The 15,816-nt window shown below is 44.4% G+C and overlaps 1 protein-coding gene across 1 annotated transcript in view; it reads left to right on the top strand.

The window, feature by feature from the left end:
• Nucleotides 1–15,816, top strand: part of LOC8024155 (probable ATP-dependent RNA helicase DDX41) — a 52,744-nt gene that overhangs the window by 31,590 nt on the left and 5,338 nt on the right. Inside the window, exons 10-13 of the mRNA XM_029972580.4 lie at nucleotides 3,596–3,758; nucleotides 4,360–4,563; nucleotides 5,544–5,640; nucleotides 7,436–7,585. Of these exons, the coding sequence (XP_029828440.1) occupies nucleotides 3,596–3,758; nucleotides 4,360–4,563; nucleotides 5,544–5,640; nucleotides 7,436–7,585 (614 nt within the window). The remainder of the gene's footprint in view (nucleotides 1–3,595; nucleotides 3,759–4,359; nucleotides 4,564–5,543; nucleotides 5,641–7,435; nucleotides 7,586–15,816) is intronic.

Genomic DNA, 15,816 nt, shown 5'->3' with positions numbered 1-15,816 from the left:
GTGATCGAAGTGTGAGCCCGGCTGGAGTGAGATACTCTACTCAGGCCTGACTGTCCACTTTGGAACTTGTTGTACGACTCGTATACCTGTTAAAGTGACATACAGGCACCTCCATACTGCTTCAAACTACTGCAATGCATATACAAGGACTTTTCGCCCTTTGCACCCAAAAACCGGATTACCGAGTGGTTCCTCCCTGGTACTTGCTTCCAAGGGGGCGGTTATTCTGAGAGTGATGTGGTCACGTGACATTTCCCATCAGGCCACTGGGCTGGCATGCACAGCCCCCTCTGGTCGAGGGCCAAACAATATTTTAAACGCAGTAGTCTGTCGTGGCATTTCAATCTCTTAAAACTAAATTGCAGTTACTTTCTGACCCTGCCTCTTAGTATGTTATTTTTATTCATTTCCTAAGACTTCCAGTTAACGAGGGTACTTAGTTTGAGGTTCGCCTAAACCTGCATTGTTGCATCGAGGTTTGGTGACCAACTGGTAAATGTTCGGGTTTAGTCGAGTGCAGGGACGATTTACCAGGTAAAACAATTTCTCCAGCTATGTTGGTACCAATTTTGAAAAAGTGTTAATTTACAAGAAAACGTCTTGCAAGTGGTCATAGTTTTTAGTTCTCTCAAATGCTGTTTTGGGGAAGAGCCCAATAAATAGTGCCTCGCAGTGCCTGCTCTTCTCAGTACATTGCAAAATTATGTTATAAGGTTAGTAATCATTTTCCCACTGACATTTATTAACCTTTTTTTTTTCAAAATTAAACTGTGGTTGGTCGTTCAGTGTGGTCTTAGGCCAACTATTGGTTCTTTTTAAATTTTTTTGTGCTACAGTGAAACCCGTTTAGAACGAACCCACGTACAGCGAATTATTGAACTCACAAAAAATTTAAATAAAAATGCAGGTAAAGAGTACTTTGTATAACAAACAACCTATTGGCTATATCTAGGGTTCGGAGTTTTCGGTTTAAACCGATAAAAACCGATAAAAGTACGCCGAATCCATTTTCGGAAATTCGGTTTTAACCGAAAAAGGTCAGTTTTTAGGTTCGACATTTTTTTATTAAAACGGATAAAAGTACGTCGAATCAATTTTCTAAAATTCAGTTTTAACCGGAAAAGGACACTTTGACCTTCCAGTCGTACAGCAGAGCAGTGGCGAAAACGTGGAACGACATTGTCTATCGAAACGTTTCCAAATGTATGGGATACACGGATGCCATCTCGACGTTTTGGTTTAATGAGGGCAACATCGATCGGAACGTGAAGTCCGAAATGCCCCATAACTTCACCATGTACGAGCGTGTTCTTGAACTCGTTGTAAGGAAGACTGACTTGATGCAATCTCTGCATGCTGTGTTGAGCTTCACAAAGTCGCACCGTCTCTCTTTTGGCGGTCACAATTGGTTGATTGGCCGATTTTGGCTCAAGCAGCGCTTCCTCTCCTCAGCCTGCCAGTGCCCAGTATTAGTGTTGAGGGGGCATTCTCGAAGCTTAGGGCCATAACAACAGGAAAGAAAGGGTGCGGATCAACGAGGAGAACCTGGGAACGTACATCTGGGTGTACTATTATAAGCTAACGTAATCCTGATGTACAGAAAGCGAAGTTCTATGCTTTTCGGGTATAGGCTTCATATCTGACTTGTTCGTGCTTCTCAGGTTTTTCCTTGTTTCTTTTAGAGCTGCACACATTTGCCAAATAAAGTGTCAATTCTTTTTCAATGTACCTGTGCCGTTATTCTTTGAGTGATCACAAATATCATAGCTACAAGGATCATCCGATCCGGTGTCCGTTGGTGTTTATTTTATATTCACCGAAAAAAGCCGATAAACTTTTGTGGGCATAAATATACGCCGAAAAAAACCGAAAATTGAATTTTAAAATAAACACCGAAAAAAGTACGCCGAATTTTGAAAAAATAGAAACCGAAAACGCAGAACCCTAGCTATATCGAACTTTTTCCCCCTGGGAAGGCTTCCAAAAACGTGCAAATATTTGTCTTCTAGCCTGTTCCTTTCACCAAAAAAAAAAAATAGGAAAGAAAGAAAATTCCAAAGGCTCAAGTTGCGAACAAAATTGAGCGAAGAGAAGCGAATCTGAAGGGGGAGAAAGCTAGAAAATACTCTCTGCACGCACGCACAGCAGAAAAAAAACAAAAAACTTTTCATCCCAAAATTGTTGCCGAAAAGAAGCGATTCAGAAGGGGAGATAAGCTAAAGACAAACTCTGCACGTATGCGAAAAAAAAAAAAAAAATCTTTCCAGCGCGTTGTTACAAGGCGGAAGCGAAGAGATGAGAAAGGAAAAGAAGTTCTCACCTTACAACAAACGCATCGTGGAAGTTCATTATAAATAGTTTTTGCTATATCGAATTACTTGCTATATCGAACTGATTGTGGCGTTTCCTGCTGTTCATTATAAACGGGTTTGACTGTATGTCATTTTGGGATGGGTTTGAACTCTAGCTATCATACGATATTAGCTCCCAAGATATAAAAGTTGTACATAATGTTCTTTTAAATTTTAGCTGGTTTCTTATTTTGTGCATATTTGAGATGATATACAGTAAAATCCTGAGCAAATACCCACTCAATATTTCGATATAAACGTGTAAAACTGGGGGGATGGGCGCTCCTTAGGTCAGCATATGTAAGGATATGTTTTTGTGTATTTTCCGGATGTTTCAAAATCGAGAGTTGGGCATTTATTATGGAATGGGGAGGTGCTCGGTATTTTATGGTAATTCTGTTTGAAGACACTTCCCTTATTTATATTCTATTTTTATCCTAAAATTTTTATATTTGCAGGTCCCTGATAAATTTTCTTGTTTTCTTTTTTTTTTTAGTACTAATACCCCCTGCAGTAGTATTAGTTGTTGTGCGATGTGTAGGTATTCAGTAGGCATATTAGTGAAGTGAATCCATAACCCCATAGTCAAAGATGCATGGTAGGAAGATGGCAAGATGTAGATTGTGTCCGCATCCTTCAATATGTTACCAGTCACAAAACTTTGGCCAAAGTTTGGTACAGGGTCAAAAGCTGTTGGTTGGTGCTATACTGTTGTCAAGAAGGCATTCTCATTTGGCCACTCCACTCTAAGTGAGGCACTCTAAATTTAAAAATACAAATAATTTTTAAAAATATTCTCATACATTGACATTTTGTTACTTCTGTAATTGATTACTGTATGCAAGCATTGGCCATTCTTTATTGATCTCTAATAATAAAGCTTACGATTAAGCGTTTTTTGTTTGCTTTCAAACAGAATGATGCTTTTGCAAGACACTCTACTTTTACTATTTCTAAGTATAGGCTCTGCAACTTGTCAGATGGTTGTTGAAATGCTTCATCTAGGGCAGCACCTCCAAGAGCAGATCACTTGCTGATGTTGCAGAGTGGCAGGCAACATTAGGCAAAGAGCTTCTTCAAATGCACTCAAGAAAGAGAAACACACTTGGTTTTGCTATTGGTCCATTAGGTTTCTGTTTCTTCATTTTTGCTTGTGAAACACAACCGACTGTCACGTAGTGTACTGCCTAGAAAAAGACGTCTTATGACAGGTCAAGAGTTCAGATGGTTCCTTAATGTTTCAGGGGAGTGCATGTGATGGTGGCCACTCCGGGCCGCCTCATGGACATGCTGGACAAGAAGATGGTCAACTTGGACATGTGTCGCTACCTGTGCCTGGACGAGGCCGACCGCATGATTGACATGGGCTTCGAGGAGGACGTCCGTACCATCTTCTCTTTCTTCAAGGTGAGCGTAACATCTGGGGCCATTGAATGCTTTCAGAGTACCAAACCTCTCGAGTTTCTAATTGAAACACGACTGTGAAGCGACTGCTGGTGACTCAAAAAGTTTCTGACATGCTTGTAAGGGAACAACATATGGCTTCTAAGATGCACGTTTTCAGGGAGAATTAACTGCCAGTCCAACGTAGCTCTTAGTCGTATCAAATTGATTTCTCTCTTTTTCGATGGTCCTGTAAGATGCGGGAGGTTTGTGCCATAAATTCTCTCGGATGCCAATGCCACCAGCGCTGCTCAGCTACCGGTGCCTCCAGTCGGCTCCATTTTTTTTCTTCCAGAACGTAGCGCAGATTACCCTATTTACCCAATTCTAACGTGCATCCAGTTTTTATGCCAATAAATAATGATTGTAACGTGCCCCTGATTTAAGTTTCGTATCCGGTCCCACCACAAGAGCAGTTTTTAGGTATATTTTAATGAAAAAAGGTGTTCATTAGAATCGGGTAAGTATGGTTATAACGCTGGCCATATTTGCCCAGTGGACAGAATTTTAATGGAGAGTCTCCCCGTCTCCATTGAGTGCAGCATGCGGTGTTTGTGGCACACAGGGCCAGCGGCAGACGCTGCTCTTCTCGGCCACCATGCCTAAGAAGATCCAGAACTTTGCCCGCAGCGCCCTGGTCAAGCCGATCACGGTGAACGTGGGCCGGGCGGGCGCTGCCAGCCTGGACGTGGTGCAGGAGGTGGAGTATGTCAAGCAGGAGGCCAAGATTGTGCACCTCCTCGAAACGCTGCAGAAGACGGCCCCTCCGGTGAGGGCACACCTCGTAGCCCCAGGTTTTTTTGGAAGCCTGGTAATATGCTGCCATTCAGATCCCAAAGGTTCTGAATGAGAGCTTCTGGATTAGCCGTGTTGTTTCCCAAATCACTGCGGAGAGTGTCGTTGAAATGCAATAGCATTTTGCTCTGTCCTGTACTGAGTAAACTTGATTAAACTCTAGGAACGGCTGTGGAAATTCTAGGAATATTTTTCATCGACGTCCAAGAAGTCTTTTATTACATTTACAACCAATTCAAAGACAATTCAAAGAATTTTCTGAACTAACTGCCTACTTCCCGTGGATGTACCTCCTGCGGAAATTTGTTTGGTGGTGTCGTATCAAGCCGGGTGTGTTGAATGGTGTCTGCATTGGCCGTCTCTGGGCTCCTCTCAATGCACTAGAGCGAAACCGTATCTGACCTTGATCGCATTTTGTTTTATTCATAGAAACAGGGTGTGCATGCTAATACTTTGGATTTCTTTGAGAATTCTTTGAGCGTGTTTGTTAAATTAACTCTTTGAAAGAGGAAGTCAGAAGCTTTTTCAGTGCACTTTTAAAGACTGGAATGCATCAAATAAATTGATAGGCAGCAGTCACCTGTTGTCAACGTCTCTGCTTAGCTTCTCTTAGCGCTTGAAATGGGTCCTTTGCCGTCTTTGTGGAGCACGCTTCTGGCATTGTACTATTGGGTACAAATGAAATGTGAACAATGGACCATGTGGTCTACGATACATGCTGCGCTACCTAGAGCCAACTAGGAACTGATAAAACTGAGCGGGGGAAAGGGTGCTGCGAGGGTGCCCGCCTACTTACCCTCGTAGCCCCTCTCTCCACTCCATAGTTTTATCAGTTCCTAGTTGCCTCTAGATTGTGCAGCATGTATCATAGGCTATGCTGTTCGCATTCCATTCATACCCAATGGTACATTCAAGTGGCACAGGTCTGTGAACCAAATGCATTTTTGTTGGCAGGTACTCATCTTCGCCGAGAAAAAGCAAGACGTGGATGCTATTCACGAGTACCTTCTGCTCAAAGGAGTGGAGGCTGTGGCTATCCACGGGGGAAAAGGTAAGCACTAGTGATGGCTTTTACAGCGAAGCTGTATATGACTCGTTGGTCAAGTTTTTTTTGTGTGTTTATCGACAGAAAACCATTGTGTGTGCCTTATCATTGTTTGTGTGCACCTTATCATCAATCGTGTGGTTTTGACACTTGTTTCAATAAGAAAACCACATCACAAGTGTCAAAACCACATGATAGATGATAAGGCACGACCGAATAATGATAAGCACGTACCGCTCTCCGCATGCATTTCTCGGTAAATATTGTGGTCGCATAAGCTGCCGTGTTGACGGCAGAGTATGAAGTGTGGAGTGACGTAACTAGCCCCGCTAACAATGCGAAGCACGTAGCATTCCCCGCATACATTTCCAAGTCACTGAGCCGCATCTTGAAGCTTCTATTGGAATTCAAGCTGTTTTCAAGCCGTACTGAACAATAGCGAACAGCATCTTCAAGCTGAAGGAACCCTCCACTGCGAACATCGAAAGAGGCATTATCTACGAGATCCCGTGCAAAGACTGCAGGGCTTCCTACATAGCCGAAACCGGATGCAAGGGAGACTCGATTGAAAGAGCACAACCATGACGTCATTTATGCAATGCACCCGACCCGCCTCAAAACTGGACTGGTCGGCCACACCTGGACAATGGGCCACTTTGACTTTACGACTGCAACGACCTTGGCAAGCGAGGAGAGGTGGTGTCCACGGCAGCTTTTGGAATCCTGGCTGTCCGCAGGGATATCTCAACTTGCAACAAAAGCTCTGGCCCCCTCCCCAAAGCTTGTACGCACATTCCGTATAAATAGCCCCGTGTTGAGATAGACCAGGGGTGGCCAAGCTGCGGCTCTTCGCGTGTTAGAGTGCGGCTCACGGCTCCCTCCCCTACCCCCTCTTCCTTCCCCCGTCTCCCTTCCAGTCACATGAGCACTTCCCCAAAAAAACAAATGGAATGCGTTTTAAATCGAAAGACAGGTTGCAGTTTGGTAGTCTTGTGCTACTGCTACCTTACATACAATTGGACTGCTTTTTACTTGGATGGATTGAAAGTAGTTCGAGTTTCGTTTATTGCTCTGGACAAAAGTTTGCACCCCCCCCCCCCCCCCCCCCTGCGGCTCTTGGAAGTTTCGTGCTTTTGTTTGCGGCTCTTAGGCCGGGTCAGCCTGGCCACCCCTGAGATAGACCCTCGCATTTGCTGCGCACACACTGGTGGTGCTTCCCACAGGGTAGGCGAAACGTTTGATAAATTTTTAAGTTTGGTCATGTTGGTGTGCTGATTTTAGTCACAAATATGGTTAATTATATTGAGTATTAGACTATTAGTAATTAGTTTGATGGGTATATTAATAATCATCTCTTAAAAATTAGTGCACGGCTCTTTGCAGTTGTCAGTCCAACTTTATTGACATAACTTTTGGATTTTCAGGGGCTTTGTGTTGGGTCTACTGCTGTTTGATTTAAATATAGTAAGTGATATTAAAACATATGTTTTCTCTACCAGATGATTGTTTGCTGACAATAAATTTTTGTATAGAGCAGTTGGCAATGATGAGCTTGTGACATTTTTCAAAGGGATCTTGAAGCTGTATTTTCCTGGTACCAAGAGTAGTCAGTAGTTATGGAGTTTCAAAGCATGGTGCTGGTCACCTTCATGAGAAAATTCTAGCTTTATCTGCTGACCCAAGGCAGCATACCTGCTGTTCTGTCTTTCTTGAGCCCTTACGGTCAGTGCGCGCGGATGCCATTTAAGAAAGGGCCATCCACTGGAGCGTTGCTCACCACAGTGGGCGGCACCTATTGCAGACCAAGAGGAGCGGTCACGAGCAGTCGATGCCTTTCGGCGAGCTGAAAAAGATGTCTTGGTGGCTACAGACGTTGCGTCCAAAGGCCTCGACTTCGAGAACATCCAGCACGTCATTAACTATGACATGCCCGAGGATATTGAGAACTACGGTGAGATTCTGCGTGAGAGTTGATTGTCTTGTTTAAAAGGGACAAGAGAAGGTTTAGACTTGGAAACTTGGCACATTGATGCTAAGGTTTCAATTAGTTTCTTTTCTGATATTGTTTGGCGTAGGACTTGCCTTTTCTCTTGAGGAAGGTAAAAGAGAATGAGAGTCTGCTGCCTCTTAGCTAGTAGTTCGCTTCACATTAAATGCGAGGATAGCAGACGCTACAAGAGCGAGCTTTAGGCTTTCAACGTCCTTGCCGAGCATGTATGCTTGTGCATTGCAAGCATTGTTTAGGGCAACATGTTTGTGCTTGTAGCTTCAGCTTTGCTCACAGACTATTGGCAAGGAGATTATACTATGGGGGTTGCTCTGTCTAGCTTGTTTTCCCCAGAGCTTGGGCTCGGTGTTTACTTAACACAGGGCCTGTGGACTTTATTCTATACGTAACATAAAAAGTGTTGACAATAAACGGAGTGACGTTGGCAGGACGGCAACATGCCAGATCTCTCCCGATAGTAGTCATCAGAGGATAACAGCTTGACCCATTTTGGCCCTTGTGCTGAGCAAGTGCTGGACAGGTGCACAGTGCATGCTGCATTGTTAATGCCAGCCGCAGTGGCTACAAAGAGCCCCCCTTCGGGCGACGGGAGAACACAAATGCTGGGGACACGTGTTCGGAGCTGCTTGGGGTGCAGCGGTTATATCTCCTCCCCAATAGCACATCATGCTATAACTAGGGCTCCATTTTTTTGGATAAATTTGAAAAAATCCAAAAAAATCGCTGGTAAATTTCCTATTAATTCGGATTTATCTCGTCAATTCGGATTTATGCGAAAAACTAAATTTTGATGTCACAACGACAAAATATAAAAGCAAAAAAAGACTGTGTTTTACAAATAAACTATAAGGGCACAGAGTCAGTGGTCGTGGGGAGATGCCACTGTATAGTTTCCTTTGAAATCTTGAACTGCTGACAAAAGGGATTTGCCTTTTAGCTCGTCAAGGTTCCTTCAGGACAACGGATTATGGTACCCAAACTTAATTTACGGAATATTGTTTTTGTAATTTTTAAAAATTGGGATTACAGTTAAATAAACTAAATTTCTGAGAATTGGGAATCTAACAAAAATCTCCGATAAACCCCGAATTTTCAGCGAAAAATTGACTCCAACAAACGCCCTCTGAATTTCACAAAAAATAATCTTCGAAAACACAAAATCCTAGCTATAACACACCATGCTAGCTGCAACACCAACCTTACGTTTGGCATGCTTTGTATATGCTCTCAAAACCTCGCTGCTGTATTTTTTTGTTTCTTTGTTATTTTTTCATTGTATCGTCATCTTCTCCTTCAAAGGACTTACTTGTTGTGTAGTGTAGTGTCTGAATAAAACATAGAAAGAAAATTACTAGGTTACAGTTGAACCTTAATTTAACGAAACCCGATTTTACGAGTTTCCCGATTTAACGAACAAATTCGGATTCCCCGCGCAGCCTATCCCGAAGAATGTCTTTCTCGACTTTACGAAGTTCCCGATTTAACGAAATAATTAGGGGGTCCCGGTGACTTCGCTAAATCGAGGTTCAACTGTATATGAAACACTTTCTTGGGATTCTTGTATCCTGCCTCAGTCTTTCATGCTGGAGCATTTCAAATCCAAGTTGTCCCAACTCTATCAGAAACCTCACAAAAGAGAATAAAAATACTAGCTGCGTTTTATGTACTTACACCTCTTGCACCAGTGCAGAAAAGTGTAGGGTAGTCTACTTCTGGTATGTGTATTCAGATACGACCGGAAGTACACCTCCCTATACTTTCCTGCACCGGTGCGTAAGTAAATCAAACACGGCTATTGTGTTTCCATACTGAAAGACTGGCAAAGTTACCCTTTAATCTTCAGACAGTTAGTGATGGCTTGGGGCTTTCAATGTGTACAATGATTGTGAATATTTTCTTAGAGTAATAAAAGCTAATGAAAGTAGTTGCTGTAATGACTTGGAGGCAAAGCACTGGCATTCAAATCCCAACTGAGATGCCTGAAATTCATAGAGGCTTGATGAGTTGTAAGCACCGTGTAATTGAGATTTTGGTTGAAAAACCCATGGATTAGACCTAAGTGACCTGAATCATGGTTTCTCAAACTGGGTTCCTAGGAATCTAAATTTTTGTCTAGGGTGCACTCAGGGGCTCCCCAAATTAAGCTCCCAAATTTCCTCGGCTGTCCCTGCCCCTAGCTAAAGTGTTCTATCAGTATCAAGACAAGTACATCTTAAAAGTACTTGAAGTAAAGTACAATGTAAATTAGGTTATGTACTTCAAATAAAGTACCGTAGTAAGTACACCGGGCACAATGTACTTAAAGGGGCACTGACACCCAAAAGGTTCTATTTTTTTTTTTGTCGTCTTAAACTGTTGTGTCCAAGAGTAGACACACGGAACGACGAGGAAGAAAAGAGCTCAATCTGACCGACGCGAGCCAGTGAGCCAGCTGAACGCTGTCGTCTGCCGATACCGGAATCATCCTGATTGTAAATAGTTGTTCTATGTGTACTAAAGGTTTATTCGTAACGACTACAATTACTCCATGGCCTTAGAAACACAACAAAGTGGCGACGAGAGTGGGATCGGCAGACTGTAACGTATCAATATCGGCAGACGGTATAGGCAGACGCTACCGTCTGGCGATACCGAAATCACCCTGATTGTAAATAGTTGTTCTATGTGTACTAAAGGTTTATTCGTAACGACTATGATTACTTCATGGCCTTAGAAACACAACAAAGTGGCAACGAGGAGTCAACCTAGACCTGATCTACCAAGGCAAGAATCGACCGAAGCAGGTACTGTGCATCATGGACGACCTATCGCGTTCGATTGGACCTTATGAGGAAGGGACAAGCTGGGATGAATACGAGGAACGCCTTCAGGAGTGTTTCGAGTTGCAAAAAGAGAAAATCAAGACCGATTGGATGAAAGTATCTGTCTTGATCACTGCCATCGGACAGAAAACTTACTCCAGACTTCGGGATCTGTCGTCTCCTGAGCAACCGAGCAAGAGGACTTATGAAGAGCTCGTACAACTCCTTAGTCGATTCTATTCACCAAAGCGGTTAGTGATAGCCGAATGCTTCAAATTTGGAAAGCGGGATCAAAGATCAGGTGAACCCTCAGCCACGTATCTGGCAGAACTAAGACGGCTGGCGGAGACCTGTCAATTTGGAGACAAACTCGAGGAGCAACTGTGCGACCGATATGTTTGTGGTCTCAACCACACAATGGCCCAGAAGCAGTGCCTAACAATTGAAAATCTGACTCTGACGCGAGCTGTGGAATTGGTAGCGGGATTGGAAGTGGCTGAGGATCAGATGAAAATTCTCAAGGATGCGCGCCACCGCTGAAGACGAAGTGAAACAACTAGCAAGCACAAGCGCTGCCTGCTGGCGTTGTCTCAAAACCAACCATACTCCTCAAAATTGCCGCTACAAAGGCTACGACTGTGACGCATGTGGACAAAAGGGTCACCTGCGGAAAGCCTGCCAAAACAGCAGCGTGAAACAAAGAGGAGGGAAATTTTCAAATCTGCATGGAAAAGGCAAACGCAAGGGACCAGCCAAGAAAGGAAAGGGAGTGGTGCAACAGCTGAAAGAAGAAGAGAGAGCGGAAGAATATTTAGTCCTGTGGACAAATGCGGAATTATTGACTGTACCACCCCTCAAGAAAAGCGTCTTTATTAATGATGTGACTTTGGAGATAGAGGTGGACACCGGAGCTACGGTGACAGTGATTCCAAAGCGGCTGCAAGGAAAACTGAAGATTCGCACGCTGGAGCCTTTCAGGACCAAGCTTCGCACTTGCTCAGGACAAAGCTTGAACGTCTGTGGTACTACGGATGTCCATGTCACAAGCAACCAGAAGACCTGGACGCTGCCACTAGTCGTGGTGAATGCAGAGGTGCCACCACTGTTGGGAAGAAATTGGATACAAGTCCTGGACGAGACATGGATGCCAGCACTCCAGGTGAATACTGTGAAAGGTGCGCATTGCTTAGAAGGCATCCTGGCCGAGTTTCACAAACTTTTCAAAGAGGAACGAGGGTGCTTCAAGGGAGTTGAAGTCAATCTGCAGCTGAAGCCAGACGCCCAACCAAAGTTCATGAAAAGCCGGAAAGTTCCCTATGCACTTCAGCATCTGATCGAAGCACAGTTAGATGACACGATAAAAAGAGACGTCATCGAGCCAATAAACTACAGTGAGTGGGTAACGCGTACAGTCAGCATTCCAAAAGGAGAAAAAGAGGTCCGAATCTGTGGCGACTACAAGCTCACGGTAAATACACAACTTGAAGTGGACCAGTACTCTCTGCCAACAGCCAATGACTTGTTCACTACTTTGAACGGTGGGCAGAAGTTCACAAAGCTGGATCTAAGACACGCCTACGAGCAACTGGTGTTGACTGAGAAGTCTCATTAGTATGTCACCATACACACGCATAAAGGACTCTACAGATACACGCGTCTTTGTTATGGGATCGCCTCCGCCCCTGCTATCTTCCAGAAGCAAATGGAGATACTATTGGGAGGAATTCCAGGTGTCTGCGTGTTCCTGGACGACGTTTTGGTAACTGCAGAGGACGATGCAATGCACTTGGAGAGACTGCACGAAGTACTAACGCGCATGAAGTATTGTGGACTTCGGCTAGCGAAAAAGAAGTGCTTGTTCATGCAAGACAAGGTGGGCTACCTTGGACATACAGTTAGCGGTTCCGGAATGAGCACAATGAGCAAAAATGTACAGGCTGTATAGGAAGCACCGGTTCCCAAGAATGTGAGCGAGCTACGATCATTCCTGTAACTTGTCAACTACTACGGACGTTTTGTGCCCAAGTTGTCTATGATACTAAAGCCGCTCACGCTTCTGCTGCATGAAGATGTGCCATGGAACTGGTCACCAGAGTGCGACAGGAGATTCCAGGAACTCAAGGGAATTTTGAGCAGAGCCCCAGTGTTGGCTCACTATGATCCAGAGCTACCACTGATGTTGTCTTGCGACGCTTCCCCAGTTGGAGTTGGAGCCATGTTAGCGCACGTGTACTCGGACAAGACAGAGCGTCCTATTGCTTATACGTCAAGGACACTTGCTCGAGCAGACGAGAACTATGCTAAATTAGAGAAGGAAGCTCTAGCGATAGTCTTTGGAGTGAGGAGATTCCACGACTACATATATGGACATAAATTCATCTTGGTAACCAACAACAAGCCGTTGGCAACCACCCTTGGACCCAAGAAAGGCATTCCAATGATAGCAGCTGCAAGATTGCAACGTTAGGCAATGCTTCTGTCAGCATATCAATATACAATGGTCTGCAAGAAATCAGAAGACAGTCTCAACGCAGGTGCCCTATCTCGCCTGCCAATTGATGGACAAGGAGAAAAGGTGAATGACTATGCCACAAGTTTTTACTTAGGACAGCTGGACCTGTGTCCAGTAGACACGAAGACTCTGCAGGAGACAGGAGAGAAAGACCAACTGTATAACAAGGCACTGAAATTCACCCAGACCAAATGGCCTGAGAACGTAAGTCCAGATATGGAAGCATACTTCAAGAGGAAGTTGGGACTTATGGTGGAGGAAGAATGCTTATTGTGGGGCCAAAGAGTTGTTATTCCAGAAGCATGCCGAGGAAGAGTATACTGCACGAGCTTCACGCGGTACATGACGGAATTGTGCGCATGAAGAGTCTGACAAGACTGCATGCTTGGTGGCCCAACATCGACAATGACATTGTCAGAACAGTCAAAGAGTGTTCTCTGTGTCAGAAATTTCGGAACCAACCAACTCAAGAGTATTTCCACTGGCCGACACCCAAACAACCCTGGGAAAGACTGCACATCCATTTTGCTGACCCGTTCCTAGGGGCAAAGTTTCTAGTTGTCACCGACACCTTTCCTAAGTGGCTAGAAGTGGAAATAATGTCGAGCACAATTGCGGAGAAAGTCGTGGAAGTGTTGCAGTAGTTGTTCGCGCAGCATGGACTACCGCTAACTATTGTCTCGGACAATGGACCACCCTTCCATTCTGAAGTTTTCGAAGAATTCTGAGGGGAAATGAAATCCAACTTAAGTTTTGCGTTCCATTTCATCCTGCTACGAATGGTGCAGCCGAACGAGCAGTACAAGTGCTCAAGTAAGGACTGCGGAAACAGACCGAAGGGTCATTACAAACGAAGCTTTCCCGAGTTCTGATGGCTTATCGTTGCACACCACACATATCCACTGGTTTTGCACCATCAGAATTGTTGTTCAAGTGAAGACTTTGAATAAGATTGGATCTCCTTCACCCAGAGAAGTATCGGAGGTTCCAGCTCAGAAAAAACCAAAAAAAATTACTGCATCTCCACGTGGTGAATGATGTTGATTGGGGCGAAGCTCTGGTGGTGCTTGTTTGCGTAGACGCTGAGCCGCAGCATGCCGAGCCTTTCGTTCGTTTTCATCCATGTCAGAAAGAGAATGTGTGGTATGGAACGTGGTTATATACGCATTTAAGCATTTGACCGCAGCGCCCTCTCGTCTATAAACGTTGAGCCAATGCATGCAAAGTTTAACGCGGTTATATACGCATTTGACCGCAGCGCCCTCTCCTGTATAAACGTTGAGCGGCTACATGCAACGTTACATCCATGGCATCCCCAGCTCTTGAGTTACTACCACATCTGAGAGCCCCCTACTCGTCCTGCAGTCGTGGCCGAGCGGTTAAGGCGATGGACTAGAAATCCATTGGGGTCTCCCCGCACAGGTTCAAATCCTGTCAGCTGTGCAAACATTTTTTTTTTTTTTTTGTCCTACACGAGCATGTGACCACGTGAGCTCACGAGCACCAGCAAGATCGATGTGAGCACGGACGCCGGACAAGGCTAGACCCTAAGGAGCTTTGCCCCTAAAAGAAAGTTTGAAGAAGGAGACGGGGTATTGGTGCAAGACTATCGAAATCCAAAAAGAAGTTGGATTCCAGGCACAATTCTGAAGTGCCTTGGGAGAGTGCATTACAAAGTCAAAGCGCCGAACGGAGTTTGGAAATGCCACCTCAACCAACTTCTTTGCCGACCAAACCAAGTTGCAGGCACCGGGGAATCCGAGTCAGATACTCTGTTCATTCCCAAACAGGAAGAAAGTAAATCAGCGGAACGCGTGAAACGAGATTTAAAAGCAACTGTCTCTTCTCTGGGTGCCCGAACAACGTCTGAAAGCATGGAACGCCGATACCCTTCGAGAGCACGCAAGCCGGTGTCTCGGTACAGACTGTAATTAGTCTGAGGGAGTGTTGTGTCCAAGTAGACACATGGAACGACGAGGAAGAAAAGAGCTCGAGCTGACCGACGCGAGCCAGCGAGCCAGCCGAACGCTGCCGTCTGCTGATACCGGAATCACCCTGATTGTAAATAGTTGTTCTATGTGTACTAAAGGTTTATTCGTAACGACTATGATTATTTCATGACCTTAGAAACACAACAAAAACTATGCAAGTTGTAGTCTGTATTTCATCATGTTCAAGCTGTAGTCATACACGCAAAAAAAAAAACACACTGCAAAAATAAAAAAATTCCACACGCATGCCCTTTCTTTTATTTTTGTTGCCTTTCTCTCCCTCTTCTATCCTCCTCACTTTTTCTATTTGTGACTTAATCCATTATGAAATTGAGGAACTTTGTAAGCGACATTTCTCTAATATTTAATAACAGCATTAGTAAAACATGCTTTTTAATGCAGTTGCGCTACTACATGAAACATGTTTCTTAATGCAATTGCGAACGCATATTTCTTTTGAAATATTAAAAATCGAAGTCTGGAAATGATGACTCCTGGCTTTTTATCCTTCTTTGGAAAACATGGCGGCGCTTGGCGCATGTAGCATTGAGAATGATCGGGGAGTCAGAGCATCGGACAAAGTTCTCATTTCAGTGCCAGATGACCTCTCGGACTTCGAATGGAAAATCATGAAACAGTCAAAACAACTAGGTTTGGTGCCTGTGCACCAAACCCAGTTTTGGTTGCACCTTTGCCGGGACAGCCTTTCACGCAGCATTGGCACCACATGGCCCCTCGTGTCACTCACAAAAGTTCACTGCACGTCCTCTTCGACCTCACACTGTTTCAAAGAATTTGAGATCGCCGAAAGGGCTCTAAAAGAACTTCAAACTTGAAAGTGAAGTATTGTCTGCTCACAGTGATAGGCAG

Source organism: Ixodes scapularis, unplaced genomic scaffold, assembly GCF_016920785.2.
Source record: "Ixodes scapularis isolate PalLabHiFi unplaced genomic scaffold, ASM1692078v2 PGA_scaffold9__187_contigs__length_104089568, whole genome shotgun sequence".
NCBI classification, from domain to species: domain Eukaryota; kingdom Metazoa; phylum Arthropoda; class Arachnida; order Ixodida; family Ixodidae; genus Ixodes; species Ixodes scapularis.
The sequence above is the reverse complement of the archived record's forward strand: the minus strand, read 5'-3'. Positions and strand labels throughout refer to the sequence as shown.